General features: G+C 34.4%; 1 protein-coding gene across 1 annotated transcript; it reads right to left on the reverse strand.

The window, feature by feature from the left end:
- Positions 1-1,347: 1,347 nt before the first annotated feature.
- Positions 1,348-14,744, reverse strand: LOC135086506 (tryptophan 5-hydroxylase 1). Its single transcript, XM_063981230.1, has 10 exons — positions 14,403-14,744; positions 14,163-14,316; positions 7,419-7,584; positions 6,828-6,878; positions 5,827-5,944; positions 5,366-5,529; positions 4,722-4,848; positions 3,828-4,060; positions 2,776-2,992; positions 1,348-1,567 (listed from the first exon to the last, which is right to left on the reverse strand). The coding sequence occupies exons 1-10, from the start codon at positions 14,679-14,681 to the stop codon at positions 1,478-1,480; spliced, it is 1,599 nt and encodes a 532-aa protein (XP_063837300.1). The 5' UTR covers positions 14,682-14,744; the 3' UTR covers positions 1,348-1,477.
- Positions 14,745-15,566: the final 822 nt, after the last annotated feature.

The raw sequence follows: 15,566 nt of genomic DNA on the forward strand, positions 1-15,566 counted from the left end.
TAAGAGTCATGTGATTACAGTTTTCAATGTTAAAAGCTAATTTTGTCACTACTCTTTACGTTCACTTGCCAACTTTCATACGATTTTGACAGATACGTAAGTAGATATAATTAAATTCAAGAAACATTGCCAAGGACTTTAGTTTAATATACACGGGATGGCACATTATCTTCCGTATTTCAAACATCGTTCTGATTTACGAGAGTCGGTCTGCGCCACTTTCAACAACAGCGTATGATTTTTTTAAACCATCCTTAGGTACTCATCTTCGAACGCACATACGGATACCATAACCATACACGACCCAATTTTGCATCGTTGCAACATTTCATTTTAAAAATTAATGGAATAATATTTTTGGCAACGTGCCTAAACCGCTTCGGAAGTCCTACGTCAGAGAAACATTTTGCCTCTCCCGTAATGATTTTAATGGCGCGGTGACGATACAGTCGTATATTCCTGTTTTTTCGTGTCATTAATTACTTAATATCGTTCTTTTGGATATTCTCCAAACGTGTGGCTAGAAATGCCGTTAACTCCACATCGTCTAAGGTTAGATTACGATCGTTAAATCATTTCTATTTTAGAGCTGCCAGTAAATGAATGTTTACGGGTAAAACCAGAGGTATGGTTTATAACATTTCGGTTTATGTTTAGTGGACCTGTTCTTGTTTGACTGAACGCTACTTAGTCATCGATATATTTTGAGCCGCTTACTGGATCAGTCAAACGCTTTGATGTCAGTTACAATTATCCCACATTCACTTGAATTTTATTTTTGAAAATATATTTTTCTAAAATACATTTGGGTGGGGCTGCAAATAAAACAACCATTTTGCCATCATGATTTAATTTGGTATAACTTAACAGCTACATAAGATTAATTGGTATTCATAAAATGATTACTTAGTCTTACTAAAATTTCTAGAGAAATATTAAGTTACCTAATTTTGTTTATGTATGATTTTTCCATCGAGAGAAACTTAAGTATGTTACGGTCTAAATATGGAGCTTTATATTTATCGTTTTTATAATGTAGTTCAGGCGCACTAATAAAAGTAGAAGGTAATTAATTATTTGTAACGAAAACATCATTATAATTCTAATTTAGTTTCTAATTACCACCGTTTACTTAAGTAGGTAATAAATATTATATCAGCTAGAGACAAGTGGTCCTAGAGGGACATAATAAATATTTGATTAGTCTACAACGTTACGTTAGTTCGATAAACATTTTTATGTAATAGTGTCAGTTTAATTAAGCATATTATAAATACATATTTTAGTTCAAAGATGAGATGAAATTATTATTGTGATTATGTTTGACATATTATTATTATAAATGTAGGAATATTTAAAAGATTATAGTTATAAGTGGGTATAACTTATTGTCATCATAATACATATTTTATTGTTATAATATTGTCTTGCAGATCGTAAAACCTTTCATCGTGGCCATAAGTCGTCGGGAGTCGAATTACTTGCAGGCATCAGGCTTAGGTGAATGTCCACGTTCAGAGTTAGGAGTGCTGCATCCAGATGTACTTTGTGGGCTTCTTTCGTTTACCTGCATGAAAACCAAAATGATGAAAATACAAAAATCCATAATTACATTTTACTTCCTGATACACGATAATAAATATCTTAGGTAATTGCAAACTATCATCATAGTATTCATTTGTTGCTATTTGAAAGAGCTTTGGCAATAAAAGTATCCATATTTTATTATACAGGAATGGTTCGTACGATAAAGATTGCCTGTGCGTCGAATCAATCTCAGATGAATTTGGGATTACGAATCAATCATTTTCGAATGAAAGGTCGGAAATTGAAAGAAACTCTGCATTGCGGCGCAACGAGCAAGCGGGAAGGATCAATGCCTTTACAGTACCTAATGCTTTTTTCATGGAATAGGCCAAAGTTCCTTTTCAGTGAAAATAAAACGTTACAAGCTATCCTTTTACGGCTAAAATATTTTTTCAATTACCGACATGAATTCTTATTATTTATAGTAAGTAACGGCACAAAGTTACATTTAGGTCAAAATGTTTACTCAATTGTAAACAGCGGGTGGCGTCTGTAGGCGTAATTAATTACATATTTCTTTGAAGTAATGATCAAAGGCTAAAATGTTTACCTCTGATCCCTTTGGTACGATATCTTACGTTTTAATTTAACAGTAAATACAAGCGTGCCAGGTATAACTTGCGTGTGTTTTTGAGTTCAAACAGACAATCTTCTTTGGGTTAACATAATTATACACAAAACACAAAGATCTTAATCTGTTCACTTAGTTTAAGCTGCTTTAAATACAATCAAAATTTAGGCACATTTAATTATTACGTGGATGGAAAACGAAGTCAAATTACCGTTCATTTCTAAATGAAGCTTTTATAACAACAGTCTCGTAATATTAATGTCCTTAATATCGAGACAGTACGAAATATAAATGCCCAATTAAATTTCCTGGACAATTCAGAACTAAAAATCATTACGTAAATAAGTAATCATTATGAATAATCATGGAAGAATGATTGTATTTATTATGCATAAAATGTAATTATACACATTGCTGAAACAATGAGTGATCTCTATGGTCACATTGGTCACCTAATTAATTTGTCTTGAACAAGCGTTTAACTTTCACCCGGGACAAACTTGACCTTCATTGGTTGGGTTTTTATTGGCGGTGAAGCTGTAGATCCTGGCTACACAGGAGTTGCAGCGGTGGGAACAAGAGGAGGGAATAGCCCCATTGTACAAGCGTTTTCTCACCTGTAAGCCAGTGTGTAGCATATTGGCGATGGTTTCCACGTCGAGAGTGGAGTCTTGGGCTGAAATCTTCTTGATAGCAGACGACACTATGCAGATGTCTCCTCGTAACTCCCTCACTAGAGCAGTGATCTTCTGAGCGTTGCTCAACACCTCAACACTCTGGGTGTAAGGGTTGTAGCGGACCCCGAATGGTCGTTGTATACTTTCAGCGAAAGCCCTGTAATTACACATTACATAACTGTAGTTTGTACCTTTATTAAATTTCTGTAATCCTAATGTTGGAGACTGAATTGTGTCAACGTACCATCACGTTTATTTTTAAGGCAGTAAAAATATAAATCGTATCTAAATATAGGTCAAGTACAGATATTCGTTTCGACGTAAACTTTCTCTAAAAGCACTGTTGATGGCCTTAAGGAAAAAAACTTTAGCACTCTGAATTAATGTATACGTCCAAATCTAAACTTAAGAATACTGATAAAAAAAAATCCGTTGTTCAACTAAATAGGATCAACACGTGGAATTTCCACAAAGACGAGACAACCTTCAGCCCACGCCACTGGACGGCTAAAGTATCCATTAGCGAGCATTATTGTGTTTCTGATTTCAGTTATGCAGGGACTCGCGCCAATAGCAAACTTATCAAATATTATGGAACAATTTTTCTGGAAGCTACGTCCAACCGAACAAAATGTATGTATTAGGTATTTCATGATCGTGAAAACAGCGATAATTTGAGTGCTCTCCGGAATATGTTTTGAGAGCGCAATTTTACGAGCGTGTAGAACAAACAAGATGTAACGACACACCGAGACCGTCTTGGATCTCTGAAGTAGTGGAAATTACCTTGATTCTCTTATTACAGCTTTAATTCTTAAGTGGCACGTTAACAATTTCCACCTGGTACGTTGGCGGATGACATTAGTTGTTTTTACAAGCTATTACGGTTTCTCTAGGGTTTGTGCTCTTTTTTAATAACTTTACATTATTCAAGATCTGCTTCAATATCTAAGTTATTTGATAGTTTTCGAAAAGACAATGTTAATAATCACCTCATTTTCTCCTTGGCTTCCTCAAACGAATCAGTGTAGTAGTAAGCATTCTGGTAAGAAGTAATGATGCACTCTTCGTTAACGGTGACGTCAGGATCGAAGCGCTTGATTTTCTCGGAGGTGGTCAAGGCATGCTGAAGCTCAGCGACTGATGATAGTAGACCAGCGCCATACACTCGGAAAGAGCCGTCCGTCTGCCGGCACAGCCCGAACTCGACGGTGAAGAAATAAAGCTGGAAAATTTATCGACCTTTACAAGCAATTTATAACTGATTTTAATAGGTACCATACAGAAAATAATAAAAAATGTTGTCATAATAAATAATGAAATGACCGCTTGTGGCATTGAGATGCCACATATACAAAAGTTAAAAGTATAAATTTCCTGAGATGGATGAGACAAAACATTAATCGAGAAAATCAAGCGAGTTGCCAAAACCACTACGCCAGAGCAAGACAAATTCCACGCATAGTTTCCGAAGTATTTCTGATAGATAGAAGTGTTCTGTAAACTTTCAAAGTTGTATTAACGAGTTAATTTGGAACACGTGCTTAGAATTCATGAAGATAAGTTATCCAGATACAGATAAAAATAATAAAGAAAATTCGCGCTCGATTATACGTAAAAGAGATATGCTTCAGAAAATGATATTTATCTCAATCATCATCGAGTGCCCAATTATGAATGTTGTTTGCTAAAATAATTTACTCAATTCAGCTGGAACTAATGAGGTATTTTATTCGTATCCATACCGGATCACTTCAAATTGGGATAAAAAAATAGTATCGCATGGGATTGACTCGATTATTCAAAACTAAGTATACCTATATGTAGGTGATATTTAGAATGACTTTCATCTAAATATCTACTAATATTTTCGTATTGTCCCTTACCGTCGCTAGTTTATCAATATCATCATCCGAAGCACCAAGAGAAGCCAGTCCGATCTCTTGAGAGAACTGAGCAAAGCTCGGATTTGCCAGCAGTGGCATGTGACCAAGTAATTCGTGGCAGCAATCCCTAAAAATAGAACTTTTACTATCTTATTTTATCACTTATTTCACAGTTTAATATTAATCCAGTAATATTGAGTATCAAATACAACCTTGGCTCTGGTATTTGAACTCTAGTCGGGTATTATTAGACGATGAATCACACTATCTACATTATTCTGAATACGTTGCCCAAAGCGGTGTTATATCTTTATTGCGGGTTGTGATTCTAGTAAGTGGAATTATGGTAATGTCAAGTTAGCAAAATCTTATTTGAAATTATCTGAATCTGAATGGAGTCTATCTGAACTAAGACCGAAGCCACAAAATAGGACCGAAGTAATTTATTGATTTATGTTTACTTACAATAAAGGGATTTAACAATAAATAAGGATTATAAAGTTTGTTAAGTAATCTATTTATTAAGTTTGAACGTTTACTATTCCTGTGATGTTCGCTTATTACTGTGGTACTTTTATTTATTGTAACCGATATCATTATGCATAAAAAAAAATGATTTATTACCGACTGTATCTTGTACTTACGGTTCCGGAGTGTAAAAAGGATCCGATGAATGACGAATATATTGGGTGCAATGAAACACCCTAAATGCTAAACCAGAGAGAAAATCTCTGGGTGACAAATATCCGGCGACAGGCCGTAATTGAAAACCAGTTTTGCGCTTCAAAAAAGCGCTCACGTCTTCCAACTGAAAGATTAAATGAGCTAATTATGCATTCACTTTCAGTTTAGTAAATCAACATTCGTTTTAACTTGGAAACTTGAATCAAGTTTGTTTCACCAATTTTATTTTATTCTCCAACTCGACGAACATTACATAAAATAAATGAATAAAGTATTACATAGATTTTAGGCACAATATGTGATCAAAATTGAGGATGCGGTACGGGTATAACCATAACAATATCTAGATTGTTCTCTAGATAAACTTTATCGGAAACTTGTAGTAACAGCACTTCAATGATACAACAAAAGCCATTAATACCTGAGGCAAGTTGTCCTCCCTGTAACCACAGTACTTGACTAACTGGGGCCAATTCTCCAGGTACTCCTCGCAAGCGTGTTTCTGATAAAGTTTGTGCAGCTCACGGAATACAATACCCCTGTAAATGGCAATTCAAGTTAGCAACAAGTCTTTGCAAACAAATTATAAGACAGGGTCCTTATAGGAGAGCTTTCAGAACAAGGAATACGCACTTTATCCTTGTTATAGGCTTATTCTTTAATAACATACGTTTCGGATTTTATCTACAGTAAAATATTGGAGTAAAGACTTCAAGAGCTTTTTTTAAGTCACGAAGTAAAATTAATTATATTCTCTATACTCATAGTGCGTATTCCTTTACAAAGAGGGCACAACGATATGTTGAATAAAATTGGGAAACAAAACATTCCAATCTTAATCAAAAAAGAAAAAGTCGACTTGTTATAAAAGTGTCTAAATGCGTGAATTGCACGTTACATTTCAGTGAATGCAAAAGAATTTGCAGTTTAGTTAGTAGCCTTGATCGATAATAATTAACAGCACAAAAACTAATACTGTGTATTCAATATAACGGCCGTAAGCACTGCTATGGAATAAATAGCAAAAAGAAAAGTGAGTGTAACACAAAGCACTTAAATTGTTTGACACAAAAAATATTGCGCAAATAATATGAAAACAACATCATTTTGGCTACCGATTTTATGGAATGCCTTAAATATAAAACAACACATGACTCTTGAAAGTAAACTGTGGAATGAGATTTGTAAACAGTTGTGAAAATGTTTATGTTTATCATAATTATGATTTCATTTTCAGGATCATTATTTATTTTGCACGACTTTTCGTTTTATGAAATGTATTTTTTTCAAGCATTCGCCGACTATACGAAAACAAATGCGATCGCACTAATTTTACACAAACATAAACAAAACCAACCTAAAAAGCGGTAAGCGACCCAACAATAACACTTAGATACCTGCTGGAAACTTCTGAACACTTACCAAGTTTTGATTTCGGTCTCGGTGTACTGTACCTTAGGAATGGGCTGACCACTATAATACAAATGGTTAATTAAAAAGTTTAATAAGATATCTCCACGAATACCACCAGTGTTTGTGTGAATGTGTGGATTTATACGTGTATTATGTGTATGAGTTTACAAACAATCAACAAACAAGTGTGTGTATAATTGAATAAGTAGGCACCTTGATTCAAAAAGGCAAGAAGTGTTTGTTACTTTAGTCATATTACTTTGCCTTTACCAGCTTTAAAAACAATTCGTAACTTTTATATTATCAACAACCGTCGAAGAAAAGAAAGAAGTATTTAGTTAGATCAAAATTAATTTCAAAAAATATGAATATTTTGTTCGTAAGTTTTAGCCAAGTGATGCCTACTGCTGGACAAAGGCCTCCCCCAAGGATTTCTACAACTGTCGATCTTGAGCTGTCCACATTCAGGTGCTTCCCGCAATTCCGTTCATGCAATTAACCCCCTGCCCCTGCCCCAATTGTCTGAGTGACATTTTGCACTCCAATGGGAGTCGTCTCAATAGACGTGGCGGAACGTGAGTCAATTAATTAAATACTAACTATTTATAGTTGTTTGCAATGGCCGCGAACTGCTCCCGACGTTTGCGGTACACAGGATCCTTGAATCCAGGGTGGTCGGCGTCCAGCTCAGAGCCGTACATCAGGACATTCTGAGCTCGATCCAGGTCTGAGATCTTACGCGGGAACCAGTGCATCTCCCCGAAATCTGTATATTCAAGATATTTAATATAACGAACAAAAAATCATCGTCTTGAAAATTATATAGGAAAATGAAATAAAATGTTAGAATAACTCAAACAGAAAGCCAACAATAAAATCATGCAAGCGACAAAAAAACTGCGACTAAATGCTTTTAAATGATTGGATAAAAACATCACTGAATGATAAATTATATACAATGCTAAAGATTTGATAATAAAGTTGAGGGCACCTTAAAAATCAGTATAATTTAAATTAAGTAATATGAAAGTAGCGAGGAAATCCATTTTGATTTTCATGATTACATTTAATAATGATTTCAAAACATTTTCTTTGACTCTTCATTACGTGCTTGATTTTAAAGAATTAATTTGTAGGATTTAGTAGTTTTAGTTCATAGTGACGTTTCATTCTTTCAAAGGTAATTTTCTTCCTTAAAACAAGCAGGTAGCAAAATCAGCCACATTTCCTCTTTGTTATTAGCAACAATGCTCGTTAATTTTGTATAACATACTGCTTTTCAGTTTAAAATACAATTTCATGTCTAACGAGTGAAAGATGCATTTCCCTTTATGCGTATCGTAAATATTTCTCAGTAGGTACATATTTTCATTTCAGTACAAACATTTACATTTTGCACACATCAAATATTAGCAAAGCTAACTTAACACTGATCGGATCGGAAGTGATACTGTAAATTGACTGTAAATAAAATACGCGCAAGTACATACAGAAATAATAATAATAGTAACATACAGGAATAAAAAACAAATTAAGTATGTTGGTTGAATGAAATGTCATATAGAAATGAGTGATTTCATTCTGTATAATCTAAATTTGCAATCTGATCAATTATTTGCTTGTGTTGTGTTGTATTCCTTATTTATTGATTTTTAATTTATGTAAAAGATCATAAATTATAATGTTATCATCAATACAATAAAAAGAAGCGAAGTCTCCTGGCACAGAATTAATTGTTCTAATGCTTAAAAGGTTACTTCGACCACTATTCGTAATAATGTTCTCAAAGCAATAAAGAAATATTATTTTTATTAGTTTTTTCTTTTAGAATACTAGAATAACACCTTTCTTTACTTTTCACTTTCAGACGAGTACCGAGACAAAACTGTACCCCCAGTGAAAACGGAGTTAAGTCAAAAATGGTGATTTTTGGGAAATCGCATTTGAAGTTAAAAAAAATCCTGCTTCGTCGCTATAAGAGATAACTTGGTGAAATATTTTTTAGGTGAAAGGTAATGTTAGATATAATTAGGCAGTGTGCCAGTTTGGGAAATATAGCATGTAGTTTTTTCGCAATTAAATAAAAACCCAGTTATATCGCCATGCACGGCAACTTTACATTCGTGTAAAGTGATGTAATGGGACATAAATCATTTTACACCACACTGAATTGACCACCCGCTAACAAGTGTAAAGTGATACATTTTACGCCATTTCTGTTGATATTTTTTTGTTTCTTTAATTTTAGAAAAAGTTGTAAAACAAACATTAGTAATTACACTATGAGGAATCATTATTTCAGGTTATTTAGGGTAAATCGTCCAAAAATTTCTACTTATATCAATATACACCAATTTTGTGATGAGAAAAAAAATGTGTAAACTGATCTAACTAACATAATAGCGATCTAAGTATCCTAATAATTATGTGTAAAGTGATATAAGTGGCGATTATAAAGGAATAAGGCTAGAATTTTAGAGTGGATTCTAATTATTTACTCCTTAAATGTTTATTCTGATCTGAAACTACTATTTTATTAATTATTACACCATATACCATGAATGATATCGACCTAAATCACATACATTATCTCCTATTTTAAAGTAAGTATTAGTTGAAGCAATTGGGTAATAAAGACCAGAAACAACAATGGTTTCACATCAACTAATTAGACAGGAGACAGAGAAAAGTTTGTTTTCTACAATTACCTTATTAGGAATCAAACTCTGGACCAGAGATGATGATGTCAAGCTATATTGATTGCTTTTTGGCTACAGAAGGATAATATAAAAGTAAAGTCATAAAATGCATTTGTTTTCAACAAAGAGGCTTTTAAAAAGCCCTCTACTACCCTACTTTTATTTTGGGACATAAATAGGTCAGTGCTGAGAAGAAGCAGCGCAAGATATTTAGCCACCCTTGTCAGCCTCTTCTTAAATCATAAATAACTTGAAAAAATCGAACTGCCTAAGACGGGAATCTTCTTAAATCAATAGAGACATGATTAACAAGACATGTTATACTTGCGAGCTAAGCAGATAAAGTCCAGCAACACATGCCATTTACATAATTATTTACTTTATACATAGTATCCATTCATAAGGACTTACGCAGTTAGTTTTGCAGGGCAATCGAATATTGCACTTAACCTTTTGATTAGACCATTGTGCGCTATTTGATCTTCCTATTCCAACCGCTTTAGATCCCCCCAGGTAGCAGCAGCCTATCTAGGTCTCTACAGGCCTTTTGCAGCGACCCTGGTGATTGGAGAATTTGAGCCTGTTGATCTGCTTCGCTTCTGCACTCCTTGTGCACGTGCTGTGATTTTTCTTCTGCCTCCATGCATCTTCTGCACAGCAGGCTGTCTGTACAGCTATACTGTGTAGGTGTTTGTTTAACATACCTGTTATTACACTTAGGACCTTGCGGATGTTGTCCCTGTTTAGTCTTATGAGTCTTTGACTTTTTCGATATAATATCCACAACTGCATCTTTTGTTTGCCTACATCTTTCACAATCTTTCCATTCTGTGTGGTGTTATTTTTCTATTTTGGAGCGCAGCCAGGTCTTGATCTGTGCTTATGGTATCGGCATTATAATTGTTCCGGACCAAATACCGTCATGTACGATCCCCTTCTGGCCAGTTCATCTGCTGCGTCGTTGCCCAAGGAGTTACTGTGTCCTTTGATCCACTTCAGGAGTGCAGGGTAACGCCATTTGCATCTGCAATGACTTAGGAGCGCGTCATGGCATTCCAATATAAGTATTATAATGTAGTATATTAAGTTGCTTTGTATTGCTTGCACTATCTGAGATTATTTTTATATTCAGACCTCGGATGTCTATGGTTGCAACCGCCTGTGCTGCTCTGATTGCAATCTGCTTGGAAAATTGTATTGTGTTTATCTAGTGTTGTTGATATTCTTAGTATATTTAGGTAATTCGAGAAGACACCAGCTCCCGTACCTTTTTGGGTTTTGGAGCCGTCAGTGTAATATCCTAACTTCATTGATTCCAGAGCAATCTTGCGTTTCCGTTATAAGCTGGATATTATATCTTCAGTCGAAGAGTGAACACAGGGAATTCTGCCGATAGGTGCCTCGGTGAGAGGTATTTCTTTTATTAGGGTTTTGTGCAGGATCGTGGAATGTCCTGTCTCCTTGTTTTGCTTCTATATGCCGTTCTTACCTTTAAGTCTTAGAGCGGCTGCTTGCGCTTCCTCCTGAATGATGAGGTCTAAAGATCTGAGATTCAGAAGGTACTCAAGTGATATCGATGGAGTGGTTCTCATACAACTAGTGGCCGCTATGCTTACTAGGCGTTGCAGGCTTTGGAGTTTTGATCTTGCTGTTGATAGTTGTGTTCTGTGCCACCAACAAGTGATCTATAATAATATGTGTAAGAGGGCCATATAACCGACGTGTAGAGCCAGTGTTATCTTTGGGTTGAGACCTCATCTACTACCAATGAGTCTCTTGCACTGATGGAATGCTATACAGGCCATTTTTATTTTGTTCTCGACATGACTCGTCCAGTTCAATTTGTTGTCTAAGGTGATGAGTTTTGTTTATAAAGAGTTCTGGTAGTTGGAGCTCTTGTAAATTCTATAATGCACTTATTAAGTACTTTTATTGACAACGTTAGGCACTATGAATTCAATTATATGTTTTACTAGTAGATGTTAACCATTATTTATTAAAACTATTAACTAAAGTTCTTTGATTTATAAACTACGCATTATGTTTTCCTTTAATCTGACAATTGGGTTAAGTTATATCATTTTACACCAAATAATTAACCAAATCATTAGTTGCGATTTTCAAATGTTTTTGATCTAAGTAACTGATAACATTTTACACATGTACGAAACTTTTGTGGTTAATGGTATTAGTCTAATTGAATCATTATACACAAAATAAATAATCATTTGTCTTTTACTTTTTGTGCTATAAATTAAGTTACATTCTTTTTCACCAACCAACAATACATAGTTTTTTTGTGTATATTAATATGAGTCATCTTATATTGTTAATCACAAATTCAATCTGAACAACTTCAATCGTGTAAAAAGTAGTAACACGAGTCGTACCTCTTGACACAATAAAAAATTGAAAGAAGCCTCCGGTACACTTTGTTAAAAGTAGACATGTATCAATATACACGAAAGAAAACTCAAAATTGGTTCACAAAGCCTTACTTGTATCATTTGGCACAAAATTATTTTCTTTTCTATACGTCGTAGAAACATACCGATTAGATACAAAAATAGCTAATTTTTCAGAGATTCACATTAAGTTATAAAGTCAATTTTGATCTAAGTCGAGTTAGATCCCTTTTCACTGGGGGTACAGAAAGATATCTAAGGGCATTGGCATTGGTCTGTCCCTTGAAGGGCATTAGATGGATTAAAAAAAAAACAATTAAATTGTAAAGGTCGCATATGGCAACTTTTGTCGCGCGCCTGGCCAGCGAGAAATTTGTTTTTCATTATGTGTGTTCTTAGCGTTTGTCACTTGTTTTTATGGTTTTGGAAAATTCATTGTTTTAATTTTAAACGAACAAAATAGTCATGCAATGTGAAAGCTTAAAATAATTAACAGAATGTTCGCTAAGGAATCGAGTTATTTTTACAATACTAGTGACCCGCCCCGGTTTCGCACAGGTATTTATCATACATAACTTTCTCTTGAATCACTACTATCTATTGCTGAAAACTGCGTTAAAAATAGTTGTATAGATAAGATTTAAGCGTACATAAAACGGTAGCAACTTTGTTTATGTAAAGATAAAAATTTGTTATTTTCACTAAATTAAAAGCTTTTTCAATTTAAAAATATCTATCTCACTGTGTTGCTTGACATATTCGTTCATCATGTTTGTATGGTATAATGCACTCAAATATCTAAAAAGTTTAATTTATACTACTCAGTGACCTTATTTAAAGTGCCACTGAATGTTATGGCTCTAAAGATATCGCGTCTTGACTACTAAAGTATAATCAATTGCTTAACTTCAGAACTTCATCGGAATCTGAAATTCAATCCAGCATTGATCGCCAACTGTAGCAATCAGTTAAGTGATTAGGTAGGTAGGTACCTTAAAGAAATCGTGGTATTTTATCTTTATTGTTGCCTTGCTAAAATTAAAATGATGAAAAGATTCGTAAAATCGTTTTAAGTGTGGGGCTCTTACATGCAATGGTGGTAGTAAAAATATGGTAAGATTTTGCAATTAATTTTAAATAAGATAATATTTTTTTGATCGTATCTTCTATTACACGATTTTTTTTACATATTCTAGCCATATTTAATTGGTAATAACACTAATTACGTGGTTTTTCATTAAAGCAATAAAATTCTTAAATATTATAAATAAATTAAAATTAGACTTCGCATGATAGAGCGTAAATTGGTTTCAGTTTTGAATACATGGAAATACTTGTCACTATATTACTACTGAAATTTTCTTCAATTTGCACATAGTAAATAAGGTTCAGAATAGGCATGTAAAATTGTAAATATAATTTTGTAACTACGAAGTTTCTGAAGTTTGAAGTTTCTTTCATACGAGCAGTGTTTTGCACAATTCACATAATGGCGATTAATATGGAACGTGTTTGTAACAAAAAATACACTCGACATCAAATAAATCGCACCTCCTGCGACAAGCATTTTCAAACGTATGCATCCCCACTTCCCACCTATATTGGCACCATTTAAAAGCCTAGTTCTAACCTTCATTTCATTAAAGGAAAGTTTTTTCCCCGCAAAATGTGTCTTTAGAAGGATCCAGAGTCACTTCATCAAAAAATACTCGTAGGTAGTTACGCTAGAGCCAACTTTTATGGCTATAAAATTGTTAAGTTGGGATTAATCGCTATCCATCTTTTAAAGAGGAGACGTGAGATCATTATCCAAATAATCAAATAAAATTGGTTTTATAACCATAAAAATTGGTCTAATTCATCCCATAGGTCCAAAGTGAGGTATTTTTCAAATCACATTTATGGTTTATGTTAATCATTTATTAAGAAATTAAATGTGTTTTTCTTTAAGGATATTTACCTATTGGGCTTTCAAATAACACCAATATTGTTGGGGCACCATGATTATGTCAGAAGAAAATCGTTAAAGTTCGCGTCGCGGAAGGTGCTGTTTATTTGATGTTGAGTATATAAACACAATAAAATTGTGAGCAAATTAAAGTTAGAAACACACGCAAACGTAAAAGCAAGTTTTCGGATTATTTCGCTATAGAACAATCATCGAAATAAAAATAAAATGCACACATATTGAATACAGGCTGGCACAGTAATAGTTCTTTGAAAATAAAATTGAAAAATACCAAAACTAGCAGCTGCCGAGAGAGGAGTCGGTGGTGGAAACTCCTCGCCAGATTGAGGCGGAACCACCTCAAAATCTTGAACTTCACGTTTTAGCATTCGCTTTAACTGTTCCATCCTATTTGGATCACATTCTACGTCCACTAGAATGTCAGCCTGAATGAATTTACAATATACATTACTCTTTTTATAATTGAAATTAAAAAAGATAACACAGCATACACAATAAATGCTAAACTTACAGAAGACACAGCTGTCATAGACTTCCTTGATTCAATATGGAGAACATTTATTCCCAGATCTTGGAAAACAGACAAGGCTCGAACCAGCCCTCCGACTTGATTCTTCAAGGTGAAAATCACTGAAATCCTTTCGCCTTCAGCGTGGGCTTGCTGCTGAGCAGCTACTTGTGCTTGAAGATCACCAAGTTTGGGATGATGAGGTGACTCATTCTTTACTTGCCAGTCAGAACCATTTCGGTACAACCAGAGACCCAGAAGGCCTTTCCCTGATCCACTCATGATTACAAGATTACAATAATCAATTAAATTACTTTGGAAGATAATTATTCCGGTCAAAATTGATGCGACGACGCAGTGGACTAAGGGATACTGTGCCATTCTAGGGGATGTGCTCGCCTTATAAAGAGAAGAGGCGCGGGAGACACGCCGGAGGGTGGGTATATTTGATTGGCTGAATCAACTGTTCGGAGTAACTTGGAAACGTTCGCTTTTCACACCGTTAAGTCACGGACACACTTTATCTAAGATTTATTTATTTTATTTCAGTTTTAAAGTTATTTAAGCTGTGAAGCTTGGGATATACCTAGTAGGAGTTTGTGGTTGCTCGATGCATAGCCCGAAGTAAAGTTTTTTCACTTCGAAGATGAGATTAGACAAATTATGTTGCAATCAATTTTTACAACTGTATGAACTAATAAATAAGTGATATAAAATAACTTCAATTTACTATTTCATTTATTTGTATTCTTATGTAGTTGTTAATTTTTCACTTTTATGAAAGTAATAATATAGTTACTGTGTAGGAACGCAATCGAAATAACAATGAAACACATATTCTATTCCAATTTGATAGTATAGGCCAAGTTGGTTTATTTTCAATTTATTAATTTAAATAAAACTATTTATTCGGTGTAAAAGCTCACATCGTACACCCAGACTAAACTCACACCACGGTGCAAACGTGTGCGTCCGGCCTCCATCCTCCTGACGGGTGTTAAGCGATAGTCACTGTATTTATTACCATTGTTTAGCGAAAGAGCATTCCCTATCGTTCATTACCAAGCAGAACCCCGCCATTTATTCAATGCCTTCGCCATGTAAAAATAAAATGGAGCTCTATCTCACGACATTCATTCCACCCACTGGCAAAATTATTTAGTAAAA

The sequence above is a fragment of the Ostrinia nubilalis genome, chromosome Z (genome assembly GCF_963855985.1).
Source record: "Ostrinia nubilalis chromosome Z, ilOstNubi1.1, whole genome shotgun sequence".
Lineage (NCBI taxonomy): Eukaryota > Metazoa > Arthropoda > Insecta > Lepidoptera > Crambidae > Ostrinia > Ostrinia nubilalis.

What these genes read in the sequence shown, in the direction of transcription:
- LOC135086506 (XM_063981230.1), bottom strand. Translation starts at nt 14,681, where the DNA reads ATGAGTGGATCAGGGAAAGGCCTTCTGGGTCTCTGGTTGTACCGAAAT. An exon ending in GGGAGGACAACTTGCCTCAG is followed by an intron (nt 5,530 to 5,826) that starts GTATTAATGGCT and finishes TTAATCTTTCAG; the next exon opens with TTGGAAGACGTGAGCGCTTT. An exon ending in GAAGCCAAGGAGAAAATGAG is followed by an intron (nt 2,993 to 3,827) that starts GTGATTATTAAC and finishes GTGTAATTACAG; the next exon opens with GGCTTTCGCTGAAAGTATAC.